The sequence below is a fragment of the Lotus japonicus genome, chromosome 1, assembly GCF_012489685.1.
Source record: "Lotus japonicus ecotype B-129 chromosome 1, LjGifu_v1.2".
Taxonomy (NCBI): domain Eukaryota; kingdom Viridiplantae; phylum Streptophyta; class Magnoliopsida; order Fabales; family Fabaceae; genus Lotus; species Lotus japonicus.
Genome location: NC_080041.1, coordinates 116,778,771 through 116,795,820, shown reverse-complemented (window position 1 = coordinate 116,795,820; position 17,050 = coordinate 116,778,771). Strand labels below are relative to the sequence as shown.

Sequence of the window (17,050 nt, the reverse complement as noted above, 5' to 3'; positions counted from 1 at the left end):
CCCTAAAAGTACTCACTTAACGTTTTAAAGTCAAAGTCATTGTTGTAAGTCTCAAGTCAATCTGTTGTGCCGAGATAGCATGCGAACGACCACATAATGAACCTCGATAGCGGCTGCTCTAGCAACGACAACAATTGAGACGTGATGAGTCACATTGTCCTAGGGGGCAGGTGCAAAGCTATAACGCAATTCAGGCGCGATCGTGCGATTGATATCCTAGATCAGATAAAGTAATGTTAATACCGAATGTTCAAAGACTGATGGTAACGTGCTTTTGAAAATTAGATTTTATAGTTATTTTGCATAATGTCAATGGTAACCATGAGGTACATTACCTAAAAATCTAAAATCCATGTTTTGATAATCATGTATTATGTATTTTAGCTTATAATATTACCGAAATTTGTGGTTTCATACTAGGACATCAATTGAGCTATGTGGTTAATCTAATGTATATGAGTAGAGCAATAATTTTGGCATCTGTCGTATGATCGTGTCTTGTGATTAATTGGTAATTATCACCTTGGGCAGATTCAAATTATGTCTTCTCTTTCCATTGATAGTTATGTCTTTCTAGTTTACATAGGTGGAACTTTTTCCAATTCTTAAGGGTTGTCTTATTCCTCAATATTCTTTGTAATTCATCCTTTTTCAAGAAACTATTGGATCTGAAACTGAATATGGAACACAGAAAATATGAAACTCATATCTTCATCTCGTTACATAATCTATCTAAGATCAATACCAGATCTTTCATAGGAAGTTCAGATGACCCTCCAGCTGAAAATTCTTGAACCACCCCATTAATTTCAATCATGCTACAGCCAGGGATTTTCTTTTGAACTCTTCTTTCTTTCAATAAATTCCTAATTCTTTTAGCAGCATCAAACCTGCCAGCTTTGCCATATATATCACACAAGTTCATGTAGAAAGCATGATTGTGAGGCTCCAAGTCTATCAAATGAAGAGCCACTTTTTCTCCCAATTCAACGTTTCCATGCATCTGACAGCCTCCGAGTAATGCACCCCAGACATAAACATCCGGTTCCATTGGCATGCTCCTGATAAGAATCACTGACTCATCAAAGAGCCTTGCTCGACTAAGAAGATCAACCATGCAAGCATAGTGATAAACCTGTGGTTCGATTAAGTAAACACGTTTCATTACATCGAAGCACCAACGACCTTGCTCCACCAAGCCAGAATGAGCACAAGCTGATAATAATCCAACAAATGTAACATGGTTTGGCTTAACTCCGGCTCTTTCCATCTCTAAAAAGCAATCAAAAGCCTTCCAACCTAATCCATGAAGAGCAAACACCGAAATCATCGCTGTCCATGCCGAGGTATCCTTCTCAGGCATTTCTTCAAAGATCTCAAATGCTTGCTGCACAAGTCCACACTTGCCATACATATTGACAAGCGCTGTTCCAATCACCACATCACACTCTATGCCGTTTCTTCTCAGATAAGAATGCACCCATTTCCCATGGTCTATAGCTCCTAGTTGAGCACAAGCTGAAAGGACACTAGCTATTGTAATTTTATCTGGTTTAACCGAAATCTGCTGCATTTCATGGAAAAGTTCGAGCGCCTCCTTTGCAAGTCCACCTTGAACCAACCCCGTAATAATCGAATTCCAAGATATGATATTCTTCCCATTCATCTTCCTAAACAAATCCAATGCATTATCAAGCCCTCCATTTCTCAAATACCCAATAACCATCGAGTTCCAAGTGACAACATCTGTAACAGGAATTTCATCAAACAGCTTCCGTGCATTACTCAACAACCCACAAGTCATATACAAATTGATCAAAGAATTCCCATTAAAAACATCGCTCAAAAATCCAAACTTCACCACTTGGGCATGCACAATTTCACCACTAGCTCCATCCATCCACCTAGTGCAACCCTTTATGAGGAATGGAAAAGTAAGGCAATTGGGAAAAATGCCATCGCAAAGCATTTTCTTGTACAGCACCATAGCCCTGCAGAAATGCCTGTCATCAACTCCATCCATGCCTGCATATGCTCTGATCATGATGTTGTAGACACGAAGATCTGGGTTATTGATCATGTGAAAAACATTGGTGGCATAGGTGAAAGAGCTTCCGAAGGAGCAAGAGAAAAGTAGCCGAGTAATGAGATGATATTGGTCACTTGAGTGTAAATTTGGAGACGTTAAAATCTGGGTGTGAATTCTTTTGAGTTCCCTGAGGTTCTTGCATTGTTCAATCAATCTAGAGAGTGCGTTCTTGAGAGTTAAACTCTTGGACTCGATCAAAGAAATCATCGTCATAAACTTCCCACATCAGTCTTGCTTGCTTGGTGAGGATACCGGAAACAGCAATGCTGGTTAGTATGATGGAATGACAATACGAAATGGAAGAATAATAAAAATTGGTTCTCGCAACAACCGGTTGGTTTAAGTGGTACATGTCTATCCTCTTAGCATTGTTAGCAAGGTATAAAGTTCGAGTCTTGAGGATCGAAAAAATATTTCATTTGGAGAGTCGGCCGTATATGATGTGGATATTTCCCGCTCAAACATGATTGCCTCCAAAAGAGAACACATGTCTTATACCAAAAAAATTTGGTTTTGGCCGGAAAAAAAAAGAGCACTCGGCAATATAAGGAAGGATAGTGATTGAAGGAGAAGTAGTGACGGTTGAGGGAGAGGGACCAAAATTGCAATAGACGAAATTTGATTTAATTAAAAACCTAATTTTTTTAATCATGATATTATAAAAAAATGTCACGTTAGCTTTCCGTTAGATTTTACACGAAATCTGCACAGAAAATCAATTTTGCAATCGGAGGTATTCGTTGAGAACATGTAGTGGAATTAATTTTTGTTGGAGACCGAAATTGTGAGAAGTGTCTATGCGAAACCAAATATGCAATTAAAGCTTAAAAAAATATCTCACTTTTTATATGTTGTCAAATGCAGAAATTAGAGTCATCATAATATCATACTTGTTGTTTATCTTTAAAGATTATGAACTCAATAAGAAAGTTTCACCAATGACTATATCCAACAAATATTTACTATGTCTTGTTATTGAAAACTGCATTAACAACTATCAATTGTATGTGTCAATGAATTCAGTAAATTATTGGTAAATATTACGTTTTCTTTTATATGCACTCACTTAACCTTCTTACCATTACTAGATATGATGTATAATTATCAACAAAAGTTTACTTCAACCAATAATAATCAATCAACAATTATAAACGATAATGTAATGCAATCATATGAAAGTTTTGCACAAAACATAACCTAAACACATGGGTGGAAATGCGGGTTGGGTCGACCCGAGCCCAACCCGCCATTGGCAAAAATGAGGGTTGAGTTTGGCTAATGCACTTTTAGGATTGGGTACAAAGTTCCAACCTACCAAAAAAAAAGTGAGCCAAACATGCTTGTTCAACGAGTCAAGCCCCATTTTACCACCCTATGTACTGTTTATTTATTTTATATTTTCTGATAAATTATTTTTAATACTTTATTTTTTGAAAATATTCTTTAGAATATGAATCTTGTTAAATGAATTTACAATTTTGCATTAAATAATAATAATAAAACCTTTCGTTTAATAGCTAAATCATAAGTAATTCTCTTAAGTATTTTATAGTGACTTTATTTTTCACTTAAATAATAATTAATTATCTCATTAATGGTTATTCCAGTAAACTTTACCATATTTAACAGTAATAAACATATTATTAATGAATTCATAAATATTAATTCAAATCATAACTAATTCTCACATTATTGATTTGGTCAAGTCAAATTTATTATTTACATCTTTGGAAAAACTCAATACTCATTAATATTAATATTATTACTGTAGTACTGATAGTATTTTGTTTCTTGTTATTTTATGATAAACATATTTTGGCAATTAATATTTTAATGATAATATATTTATAATATGTTTCTTAATGAATTTGACTTTTTTGACCCAAGTCATAATTAATTGGCTCATTAATGTTTCTTCAAGTCAATTTATATAGATAGATAATAGATTCATAAAAATATTTAAAGAAAATATTTCAAATAATACGCACATGCAAAATTAAATAGTTCATATTATATAATAAAATTTTAAAATATTAATTTTTTTTATAATACTTAATAATAAATAGTATTGTATCATTAACTAATTTTAATATTAAATATTTTTTAAAAATAAATATTATTTTCTAATGTTTTAATTTTTTCCTCAACTTGTGTTTGACATTCAATATCTTGACTAACTTTAATTTATATTTAATAATTAATTAACTTTTGGTACTTAACTAATTAATTAATTTACATTCAAATAATTAATTATTTGTAGGAGCAGCAATTATAGTCAATACAATTAATAACATAAAAGGGTAATCAATAACTCATTACTATAACTTTCAAAAAAAATAACTCATTTCTATTGTTATTATTTGATCTTATCAACTTGATTTTATCTTTTCTATTGGAAGTGTTTAATAAAAAATATAAAAAGTCAAAATACTAATTTTTAATATTTAATTTTTTTCCTCAACTTCTTATTGACAATTAATATTTAAAGTAAATTTCATTAATACTCAATAAATATGATCTTATCAAGTTAAAAAATATTAATAACTGATCTTATCCTTTCTCTATGTAATGGATGTGTTCTTACTGTGATTTTATCTTTGCTATTTTTATTAAGGAAAAAAAAACAAAAAAATGAATAAAAGAAAAACATCAAATACAATGAAAACTTATTACTTAAAATCTAATAATTGAAAAGGAAAAATAAATTTTCAAGGTAATTAAGTTGCTTTCCTTGTTAACAACAAAAAAACATTTTTTGTTTTGACTTTTATTCTTTTTCGGAGAGGTTGATGTTTTTTTCATTGTTGTTTTTGGCGTGAAAGAGCTTCTTGGCCACTGCAGGTTACCGTTTCCCACAACAAAATTTGCTCACACCCATGTACTTCATTCATCCTCTCATTCTGAAATTCAAACTCTGACTGAGAAACACTTCTCAGAGCAGAGAAAAGATGAAGAAGATGAGTAAGAGTAAGAGTGATAAAGCTGCTAGTGAAATGTTGAACACCAAGAGCCTTTGTTCAATGAGAGATCCTATGTGGGTTGCAGCTTACTTCTACAAGAAGCTCAAAAAAGCTCAAGTCGTGGACACTGACATTTCCTCTTGTATTGGTTAGTCTTTTTCTTCTCTTCTCTCTCCCATAGTTTCAACCTTTTCCCATTTCCTTTATGTGAAGAAACAATGGAAAGACTGTATTTTACTCAGAAAAGTTGAGTGTTTTTATCATGGTTGTGCTGATAATGCTGTTGACTTCTCTCATTTCACTATGAGACAAGAAAGTTTGTGTTTTTCTGTTCCTTTTTTTCAGGGTGTCATTTCTTTATTATTCAAATGATCATAGGAGGAGTGGGTTTTCACTGTTTTGTGTGTTCTTCTGTGTTTGTTAATAGTTTGAGAAATTGGTGACAAAAGGGTCGCTTTCTAGATGGTGTTGGTTGTAAAATTGCTGTTGTAGCTTCTGAGCAGTGAAATTAAGGGGTGGAAGTCATTTTCTTATGTGGGATTCTAAATCATTTTATTCATGTTCAGACACCCTTTGGCCTTTGGTTTAACAGAATAGCCTTACCCCACAAAGCAAAAAAAAATGTTATGGTAAAATCTGATGAACCTTTTCCAGCTTAAGTTTTTTTTGGTCATTCATACATACAACTTTTACTCTTATAGTGATTATGTCCATGTCTAATATTTTAAGGTGATTATTGACCTATATGCCTACTGCTAATTGCCATGGCAAATTAAAATCCTCTTGAAAATGTCAAAGTTATTTGAACTGAATTCAAGTTTATGGAGAAAGAATACTGGAAATGATGGATGCGGTTAACGTTCATGTTGTTCGTTGAGGGGGAAAATGGTTATGGTTTTGGAGAAAATGAATCTGATTTCTATTGTTTGTATCAACATACAGATACCAGAAAGTTAACAGTACCTTAACAGATAAGGCATGTTAAAGAACGTACAAGTTGCAAAAATGCTGCTTGATACTCGTCTTGGCTACCAAAATTTGAAAGATGTCAGACTAATGTATCTTATTTGCTCTTCTGAACTGATTGATCATATCTAATTATATTAGCAGTTGGTAACAAACACTTCTATATAGATTTTGTGAGATTGCTTGGTCCTATTACTTCCAAATTTTTTTTAATAATGTTTGAAGTTTTGATTTAATCATCCTTGTACGATCCAGTTTGATATTATGAAACTGTTTTCACTTTTTCTTTTTCCTTTTTATCCTTCTGCAGAAAAGATTTTGCAAGGTGAAATGGATGTTACATCCTATAGAGTGCTGGCCTATCTTGTTCTCGGTGTTGTGAGAATATACTCAAAAAAGGTTGAATATCTCTTGCATGACTGTAACAAGGTACTATCAAAATTCAAAGAATTTGTTATCACCACCACTAAAAGGAATGCACATCCAGAAACCTTGCATACGTTTGTTACAATACCAGAAAGATTTGAGCTGGATGCTTTTGATCTGGACATACTTGAGGATGATGGCGGGTAAGATTTAAAAGTTTAATTGGTTCAAAAAAAAATCTTCTAGTTTTTGCGCATTTCATTACTTATCTTCTGTCAATTTCAGAGACCATATTGCTCCCAAGGAAAAAATTACTCTTAAAGGTACTAGAATTGCTTCTCAATTTTCCTTTGGTTGTAACGTTAGTCTTATTCTATTGATTAAGTAATATGCTATGAAATGAAACAGAGGTTTTATCTAAAACTGAGAGATCTGTGCAGTTTTCGCACGACAAGGTATGCATTCCATAATTCTTACTTCTTACTAGGATTTACACTGTAGGTTTTGAATCCTTTGAGCTTTACCTGAATAATGTTGCTTCAGTTTCATTTACTCAAGTGCTAGTGTCTTGTTTATCTTCAGCTCTATGGTAATATATTCCCAATCAACTCCTGTCTAGTTAAATGCTATTTTCCCTCATGTTTATATCTCCTTGGATCTCTTGTTGATTGCCACTTTTATGATGGTTAATAATTAATTATCATTTATGGAGTTCCTTAAGTGAGAATTTTATTCAATTACACCCAATACATGCAATGTATAAAATACGTACATGATTATTTTTTGGTTTGGCTTCCAGCTAACAGTTTTTAGGTTAATTGGTCCTTGTCACTTTTATTGGATTGCCATCATAAATTTTCATTGTATTCAATATCTTCCTGTTGTTTTTTATTTTCATTATATAGATTTTCTTAATAGTATTGAAGTGAAAAAATTGGCAGAAAAGATTCAGTAACTTTTCCATGACATCTATACATTTGTACCAAATATACTTGGGGATATATTAGGTGATGGAATATGATACTAACTAATAAAGTTGCACAATAACTGTAGTCATATATATTTGGAATAATCTTCAGGGTGTCTGGGGATACTCCAAATCATCAGTGAATGACTGGGTGACCTAGTTAAATTGAATTTTGTTGTAATTGCAATTGCCGTCATCAGATGTTATTTGCTTATTATTTTGGAGTTCTCCACATTGTTGATGGTTTTAAATTTGCACAAAAATAGATTTGGTGACTATAGATACTATGCAAACAGATATTCTTTTCTTGATTCTGCGTAATCACAATATCTTAGTTTTGTTATTTACAGTTTGAGGATTTTGATTCCGGTGGAAGCTCCTCTTCTGCTCATAATTCTTTGGTGGAACAGTAAGTTTATCAAATTTTTCGAATTAATTTTTTTATTCCATCATAACATACTGCTGAATACCTTTTGGAATCATTGCATATCTTCTCCATTGATCCTATGTGATTTTGTGATATCCCTTGCAGTTTTCATCGTCTGATGATGGGCATGGACTTCGAAGATTCCCCACCAGATAGTTCAATTAATTTAGTGGCAGGAGAAGAACAACTTGAGAATAGCTTATTTTCTCGAAAGGAACCAATGAACTTTGACTCAGTTTTAATTGTTGACGAAACAGAAAAAGAATCTATCAACTTGTCTGGTGAAGATCAACAAATGAATGAAGACCAAGAAGTTCAAGAAATTGTGAAATGTGTGGATGAAATAGTTCAAGAAATTGTGAAATGTGTGGATGGAATAAATAAAGAAAGAAGTAGAATATCTGAGGAGGAATCTACGGATATCAGTATGTTTTCTGAGCGAGAAAAGGAAACGGTATTATCCGTTGAAGCATTTAATGAATCTTGTGAAGTTGACGATGACCATATTATGGCCAGGGAAATGTCAAGCTCATCATGTCAAGTGCATCAGGAAATTACTCAAATTCATGAAGCAAGAAATTTTCAAGAGAGTATAGGAAGGTCTCAGGATGATATATCTTCTCAAGATGAATTTGTGGACCATGTTACGTCTTCTGTTGCGAAGGAGAGCCATGAAGAAGTCGTTGGAGGGTCTGTTGAAGAGCATGATAGAAAAGGCAAATTAGTGTTTCAAAAAAAGGTTTCATTTGAAGATCGAACACCTACTATTCCAGCGCAGTCAAAAACTCTTGATGTAACTCCTCAGTCTAAGTTTCAAGGTCATTCAGTTGGAATACCAAAACCAGGTTTGTAAAACTATTATTCTGGAGATGCCTTGAAAGTTGACATTGCAGTTGCTGAACATTTATTTTCATTTTGGCTTTTTTTTGTTTCATTCTTATGAAATCTATTTTGGCAGGTACTACTACATCAGATTTCATGCCTATTCCTACACCAGCTGTAAGAGAGCCTGGTCTCCTTTCAAGGAAAAGAAAATCTGATAAAATGACAGTCCTGCCTAATGAGTAAGCAATCAGAAATATTCTTTGACAATCTTCTTTTCAACCGTTATTTCTTCAATCTATTCGTATGTCTGAAGTTCTATAATGCCATTGTATGAGAAACAGTTGTATGAGTAGGAAAACTTGGAAGTTCTTTGGTAAAAGGTGGCTAACACTAAGATGCATATCCACTACTATGGTGGTCATCATCGCTATGGCATGCACTGTGGCATGTTCTATGGTGCCTAGCCCATGCTGCTGGCCAACTACAGATGATAGTGAGATTCTGATGCTATGCAGTTACAGATGCTCGTCATAGAGATTATGATCTTTGTTATAGGGAGTTAGATCCAAAATAAACTTTATGTAGGGGTCCTAGTGCTAGTGATTGGGGTTCTGTCTTTGGTGATAGTTAGGAAGAGTTGGATGCTTTGGCCGGATAGATGACAATATGGCATCGCTGATTGGCAGTAGGTCCACCTGATATTCATGGATTAGGGTTATCTCTCATTAGGCTCTAGACACCATGTTAAGAAACAAGAGACGTGACAAAATAGAAATGTGCACCAAACAAATCTTGAGTACTACTGTAGTACTACTGAAGACTGGGCACTCCTTTAGTGTAAAAGTGAAAATATTTTTTAAAAATTAAATTTAGAAAAAATGAAAATGCATGCAACATGAATAGGTGTCGCAATATGAGTGGAAGTAGTACCGAAGACTCCAACCCCAGGAGTATTGAAATCTCATTTAAATTCATTCGTTAGGGGGAATTTTTTTAATTAGTAAATAGTACCATGTAGTTTGCATTTTCACTTTTGAAAGCATCACTAAGTCAATCCTATTCATTATCTAACATTTATTATTGAATTTTTACATTGGTTTTTCCACATTTCCTCTTATTTCTTTATATTAGAATGTTAATACTTAATATACATTTGAAGCTTTGAACTAGTTAGATATCTCATGGCCACCATTTCATTTGATTATTATGAATCATGTTATGCATCTTGGATATTATGGACTTGAAATGTTGAAGCATTTAATGAATCTCGTGAAGTTGACGATGACCATATTATGGCCAGGGAAACGTCAAGCTCATCATGCCAACTGCATCAGGAAATTACTCAAATTCATGAAGCAAGAAATTTTCAAGAAAGTATAGGAAGGCCTCAGGATAATATATCTTCCCAAAATGAATGTGTGGACCATATTGCGTTTTCTGTTGCCAAGGAGAGCCAGAAAGAAGTCGTTGGAGGGTCTACTAAAGAGCATGGTAAAGAAGGCAAAAAATGTTCTCAAAAAAATGTTTCATTTGAAGATGGAACACCTAGTTCTATTCCAGAACAGTCAAAAAATCTTGATGTAACTCCTCAGTCTAGGTTTCAAGGTCATTCAGTTGGAATACCAAAACCAGGTTTGTAAAACCATTATTCTGTAGAGGCCTTGAAAGTTGACACTGCAGTTGCTGACATTTTCTTAATATTGGCAATTTTTTTTGGTTTCCTACTTATGAAATCTATTTTGGCAGGTACTACTACATCAGATTTCATTCCTATTTCTAAACGAGCTGTAAGAAAGCCTGGTCACCTTTCAAGGAAAAGAAAACCTGTTATTGATAAAATGACAGTCCTGTCTGATAAGTAAGCAAACAAAAGTATTCTCAGACAATCTTCTTTTCAACCGTTATTTCTTCAATTTATTAGTATGTCTGAGTTCTATAATGCCATTGTATGAGATACTGTTCTTTTAATGGTTATTTACCTTTCTTCCTTGTGCAGAAGACTGGTATAAAAGGACGGTGCCTTATATCTAGAATATTATTCCCATATTTTTTCCTAAGCTGTAAATCCTTTCAAATTGATAATATGATATGATCATTAACATCATAGTTGATAGGTGCGTCACAAGTATGAGTTTTTTATTTATGAAATTTTGCTTATTGTTAGATAATGTTGAAATTATAGGGTTTAGACGTAGGGGGAGAAAAATAATACCCAGTCATAGAACTTTGTTGATATCGGTGTGAAGGATGTGGCATAATGTTGTACAAAATACAAAGCACTAAGCTCTATCTATAGCTTATACTAATAAATGATGTCTAATTATAATATATAGGCAAACAAATCGTGGAACAAAATGAAATGTTGGAACCAATTATAACAAATAAACTAGTGTATTCTAATCTAAATTACTCTGAGATACAACCAAAATATTATGAAATACTTTTCAAAAATTCTAACACTCCTCAAGCTATAGCTTACAAAGCTGTAAGTTTGTTATAAATAAAAAACCTTTACGATGTAGTTTGCATTTTCACTCTTGAAAGCATCACTAAGTCAATCCATTCATTATCTAACATTTATTAATGAACTTTTACATTGGTTTTTCCTCTTTTCCTGTTATTTCTTTATATTAGATGTTAATACAATTTTTAAGCTTTGAACTAGTTGGATATCTCATGGCCACCATGTCATTTGATTATTATGAATCATGTTATGTATATTGAATATTATGAACTTGAAATGTTGCGTGTGTGTTACAATAAGCTTTGTTTTAATTAAGATAAGTGAGGAACAAAACTACAAATACCATTGCAATTTCTTTATCAGATTGAATTACATACTTTCTTCATCCTTCTTTGTCTCTCGTGTTCCTCATCTTGTACTTGCTTTCTTAAACCGTCCTATTTTGATTTGCACTAAAATCATATGTATCTTATGTGATCTCCTAATAAATGAAAGAACAACTACTATTCCATTTTAACTGAACATTAATTTAGCTCACATTATTTGGACTTTCAAGTCTTGTTGTTTCCCTCAACATAGTGATGCTCTGAACTCTGACTGAAGATACTGCATTCTGGACCATTTCAGGGTACTTAAAAGGAGCTTAATTGATACAAGTGACTTAATTTCTAATCGAAGACAATTTCGTCCTACTTTGCTTTCTAAGCGGAGAGAATCCTGCATTTCCAGTCTTCCTGATGGATTCAATGAGTCTTTTTTTCCTTGTAAGTTTGAGTTTATCATTCTATTCGTTCATAAAATTTTCTATCTTTACTAACCTTGTTTTTCTGCAGGTTTCCTGCAGCAGCTTCAATCCCTTTTCTCTAAGAAAATGAAAATATCAGATTCCCTTGAAATTGTTGAACCTCCAGAGAGGTTAGATGTGTCAAAATCTCAAACTGTTGGCAGTCCAGAGCATATTGAAACTTCTCTACGAACCCCTCCTCAAGGCCTAGATCCACTAGTAACTAATGAAACTCCAGGGGCGCTAGATGTGTCAGGGTGTCAAACTTTTGACAATCCAGAACATATAGCAACTGCTCCACAAACCCCCCCTCCGTGCCAAAATATACAAGTTAGGTCAGTTGAGCTCCCAAGGAGAACTGAAATTCAATATTCAGATAACTTAGGACCTTCAAGTCCTCATGCAAACACAGAGAAAGAGCAACCTTCAAATCCTGATGCAAACACAGAGAGAGAGCAACCTCTGGAAGAGACTGAAGTGCCTGAGCTGGTGGAAAAGGTAATAAATAGCTAAATCATGGAAGTTTTGTTTATGTTCTGACAGTAACAATTTGTAGTTTTCACTACATCCATAATTGTCCTGAGCAACTTACCTAGAGAAAAAAACATATTGCAGTTTAATATAGAATCTTCAGATTCCTATGAAAGTGTAGAGCAGGAGCAATGTTCAACAAAAGATGACGAACTTAATCTGATAAATGAGGTAACTACTATAATGCACAATAATGTTAAAGTTTTGCTTTTTCACCACATTTATGCTTATGAGTAACCTGGAAGGCAATAGCAAATTTGCGACAATTCATCTTATTAACTATCTTGCAGTGGTATAGTATGATTTGTTAGAATTTCTTTTTAATTTGAATTATACAGTAATTTTTCTTCTCCAAAGTGTGTCCTCCACTTTTGAGGGTGATTTTGATAAACCTGTTGTCATGATCCAGCAACCGTGGTCTGATCTTGATAGGCTATATTAAATTAGGTGTACTTAATTACTTGCAAGAATTCAGATGCTGCTACTCATGTTTTTCTGCATTGTAAGTTTCCTAAACAGTTATGGTCACAGTTGTATTGGTTGTTTGAGGAGCATGGGACATATCGTCCCACTCTTCTTGAATTTTTTCACTCTATTATCAAGGCTTTGGTAGAAGGAAGTAGGAAAAGGTGTTGTAGAGTTTCACTCTCTCTGCATGCATGAGGTGAATTTGGTCACAGAAAGTTTCCAAAACTTTCAGCTAGGAGTTACCACTTACCTCTGAATGTTATTTGGGATAGGATTATATTTTAATGCTTCTTTATGGGTTAATGCAAGTCTGAAAATATGTAAATAATGTAAATAGGCTAACAGTATCTTGTAATTGCCGTAATTATCATATTAGGATATTCTGAGATTCTTGTAATTGCTTTTAATGTATAACTTGACATGGATAATTTTTATTGAGTAATGATTCTGACGATTGAATTTTAGGAAATTTTACTTAATAAATGTAGACTAGTCTTTAGATAAGAAATAAATTTTTTTTTTTCTCCTTTTAACTTGGTATCAGAGCTCTTGATCCATGGGGGTTTGCTTCTACGTCTAAACCCTTGCCATTCTCATTATGGCCTTTACCTTTGCCCCTAAACCCTGCGACCAGCCACCGGAGGCTAATCGGACCTGATAGGCAACATCCAAGTTGGAGTTGCATCACACAGATTGGAGAGCACTTTTGAGCTTATTAGAGATGTAATATAAAATCATCCATGTATCTTCACCTAGCTCTGTGTCTCTATCACTATAACCAAGTGGTCTAGAGTTTGATCCCTCGTCCCCCTCTCCTTCCAATAAAAACATGAGCTGTATTGTTCATGCTTCAAACTCAGAGTGGATGAGGGGGTGTGATAGAGGTTCAAGATAAAATAATTCAGCTTGAGCCAATGGGGATGTTTTGATTTGTTTGATTGTTTTTTCCATTTTTGGTTAGAGGATTCCTGGTCCTCCTGTTTTCCTCTGCTCCTTCAGTAAATTCTTCTTGCATCTGTAAGAAAACGGTGACTGATATAAGTATCAAATAGATTCGACATGATGATTTCAAGCATCAAAGCCAAGCCCCAATTATTTTTCTGAAGAAAAAAAAACCCCAATCAGCTTTTCAGAAGATGTGCACGCGACAGATGTTGTTTCTTGGATTGTTATTTTTCTTTCCTTACCATATTTGAGTTTAGAAATTCTTCTCAGTTTTATTGTGTTCTGTTTATTCTTGGAGTATTAACTAATTGATGAATCCTTGCATATATTGTGTTTGTCTCAGGAGATAAATTCATGTGAAACAGAGAATTCAAAATTGGGTGAGAACTCTTGCAAATCTTTATTTATAAATTGTAAAAAATATTTGTTATATTCTGTGGTCTTCCTAATAGTGCATGGTTATTCCTTTCTTTACAGAAGCTGGGTGGTCTGCGCGAACCAGGTGAGGTGGTAGTTGGCTTTTGGATTGTTAGCAGTTCAATATTGTTTGCAAGATTGTCTTATGATTTATCTTCTTTGATGATGATAGGAAATTTGCAAGTCACTTGCATAGGGTGTTTCAAGATCAAGGGAAACAAAAAGAGGGGGATGATGTGAACTTTTCAGAAGTTGTAGGAGGACGGGATAGGAAAGAAAGCGCAAGGATGTTTTATGAACTACTGGTATGTTTCAAGATTCTTATCAGTTGATCAATATTATTTATGAGTGGTTGCAGTTTCATTAGGAATAATCATAATTTATTTTGATTAAGGAATTATTGTAATGGATAGTTTAGGCCATGAAGTTATTTTTTCCCGTTATTTTGCTAGATTGTTTAATTTCTGTAATAAATTTAGATATATTCTGATTTTAGAGACCAGACTTGGATTCTGAAGTTATTGATAAAGATACTCTACCCCTGTATATAATAGTATTTCCCCATTGCAATGTTATCATGGAATTCCAGCTAAACCTTTATGGTAAGACAAGAAGTGTCTCAAACACAAAATCCCTAAAATTCCTACTATGGCTTTCTATAGCAACAGTTGCTCCAATTTCACTCATCCTATAGGAACTCCAGTTTTCCTTCCCGTGTCAAAATCCTGAAAGACACAATGAGAATGGAAGAAAACCACTACACACTTTAAGTCTTAGGTAAGTTTATAAATGGAAATAAGATTGGTGCATGCAAGTTTGTGAACATGAAGCACAATTTTTAGGTACAAGGAAGGACTTAGTCTGATATTACCACAACCTGCAATTGGAGTATGGGAACCGTTGAATATGGTGACATGATTAGTAGAGCAAGGGTGGTATGATAAATGATGGGAAGAGTTGAAGGTCATATGGTCAGTGGCACCAGAGTAAAGCCCACAAATTTTTTGAAATAGTTCTAGAACCATGAGAGGATAAGGAACAAGGGTTCTCAACAGTCACAACTAGAGCACATATGTAAGAAAGCTTACTTAAGGAGATCTAGGTACCTTCTGTATCTAACATAATAGAATGCTGAGATTCCAAGGAAAGACAAGGCTCTAAGACCCCAACCAGTGGAAAACAAGTAACCAATCTGAAGCAAAGGTAGCAATACGAACACAAGAAAGACGTTCCAATTCGGGTTTGTTGACAACTGTATAATCGCTCAGGTTTGGAGCCAATTAGGTCATCTTTCTTGTGTTCGCTTCAAAAAAATAGAAACCCTTTGGTGGTCAAGAAGGCCAAGAGTATGATATGATTTGCAGAACCAGAGGGGGCATGAAGGAGGAATACCTTTCTCCTTTACCTGTTTTTATTGATCATACATGTATTTCTGTTACTTATCAATGTTGAAGGACAAAGATTTTAACCTTGTTCTGTTGTTTCTAATGTTTTTCAGGTTTTGAAAACTACAAATTATGTGAATGTGAAGCAAGACAAAGCTTATGAAGATATTGCTGTCTCCAAACTCCCAAAATTTGATCAAACTTTTGGAGCTGATGGTAACTGACATAGCTACATGTCAGAGCTAATTTAGAACTAGCAAGTTGTTAGAACTCGGGTGGAATATAGGATTTTTTTTATGGTCAAAGGAATTTTTTTTTGTTACTTGTTATTTTATTTTAGTGATACTCTGCTATATGTGTGGATTTCCGCCACAAGTTCCTCTTAATTTTGTTACAAAAAATTTAGCGTGAGGGGATGGTGCCTAGGTCAAGGCAGTGAAAGCTGTTGGGCTCAAAGAGCACTTATAGAACAATACTTACATTCACCTCACTTCAAGAGGACTAGTGGCAAAGATAGAAATACCAACATGTTAGATGGATTTTTTGTTGTTGCATTTTTTCGTTGTAGATCTTCTCGTCTATCAATTTATTTCTCAGATTTTAGCAAATGGTGGTGCTCTTATGAAAAATCCAGAATGGTTTGAACGTGTGGTAGATGTTAAATATCGTAATTTATCATATTATATTACCTGATATAATTGTTGCGTATCAAGTGTGTCATTGAATATATAATTTTTATGAGTGTAGACTAGTTCAGAAGAACTTTTACAGTTCCTCTCAACAAATAACTTTTTGGGTACCAAGCTATGATGATTAGAGTAATGATATATACACACCTCTTTTTTTAAACACTCCATTTCCACCTCTTTTTGTTTCTATCTCTCTCTTCTTATCATCTATCACATCTCATACTTTCTCTCTCTTACTTTTTTTTTTCTTCTTATCTCTCTCCTCATTCCACCTCTCCACCTCAAAGGAGAAGTGTGTATGAAACTTTATCCTTTAGAGAGGGTTCGAAAGATTGGATTGCTAGCATTTTAATCATGGATGACGTTCAAGAGAGGATAGGATGTAAGTGCATTGAACTTGTCCCAGTTTGTTGGAGAAACGTGAGGGACTTGTCTAGTGTCTACCAAGCAAATGCATTTTTAATATCGAAAACAACGTGACATAAACTTGAAAAATCATATTTTATGCCAGAATTTATCGCATCCACGTCTGATACACAACACCATTTGATAACTTTTTTTCTTTTTTACCTCCATGTTAGTCGTCTGCTTTTGAATCACTATCAAGTATTACATAGAGATAGGACTCTAATGGAAGTTTAATATATCTTTTTTACAAGGGGGAAATAATGGAAGTTTAATGGAGTACATATTACTGCATTTAGTATTTTTTCATAATAAATTCCGACACTCAAAACCTACTCGAGAAACTTTTTTATTGAAATTCA

General features: G+C 33.8%; 2 protein-coding genes across 2 annotated transcripts; one reads left to right on the top strand and one right to left on the bottom strand.

Moving 5' to 3' along the window:
- Nucleotides 1-550: 550 nt before the first annotated feature.
- On the bottom strand, nt 551-2,569 carry LOC130729668 (pentatricopeptide repeat-containing protein At5g66520-like). The gene has a single exon (XM_057581487.1). The coding sequence runs from the start codon at nt 2,300-2,302 to the stop codon at nt 704-706; it is 1,599 nt and encodes a 532-aa protein (XP_057437470.1). The 5' UTR covers nt 2,303-2,569; the 3' UTR covers nt 551-703.
- A 2,325-nt stretch (nt 2,570-4,894) lies between these two features.
- On the top strand, nt 4,895-16,241 carry LOC130729666 (sister chromatid cohesion 1 protein 2-like). Its single transcript, XM_057581485.1, has 16 exons — nt 4,895-5,197; nt 6,326-6,584; nt 6,667-6,704; nt 6,790-6,836; nt 7,699-7,757; nt 7,881-8,620; nt 8,734-8,839; nt 9,901-10,232; nt 10,347-10,458; nt 11,692-11,828; nt 11,898-12,346; nt 12,464-12,550; nt 14,136-14,172; nt 14,270-14,294; nt 14,382-14,514; nt 15,708-16,241. Exons 1-16 carry the CDS (start codon nt 5,038-5,040, stop codon nt 15,816-15,818), a joined length of 2,832 nt encoding a protein of 943 aa, XP_057437468.1. The 5' UTR covers nt 4,895-5,037; the 3' UTR covers nt 15,819-16,241.
- Nucleotides 16,242-17,050: the final 809 nt, after the last annotated feature.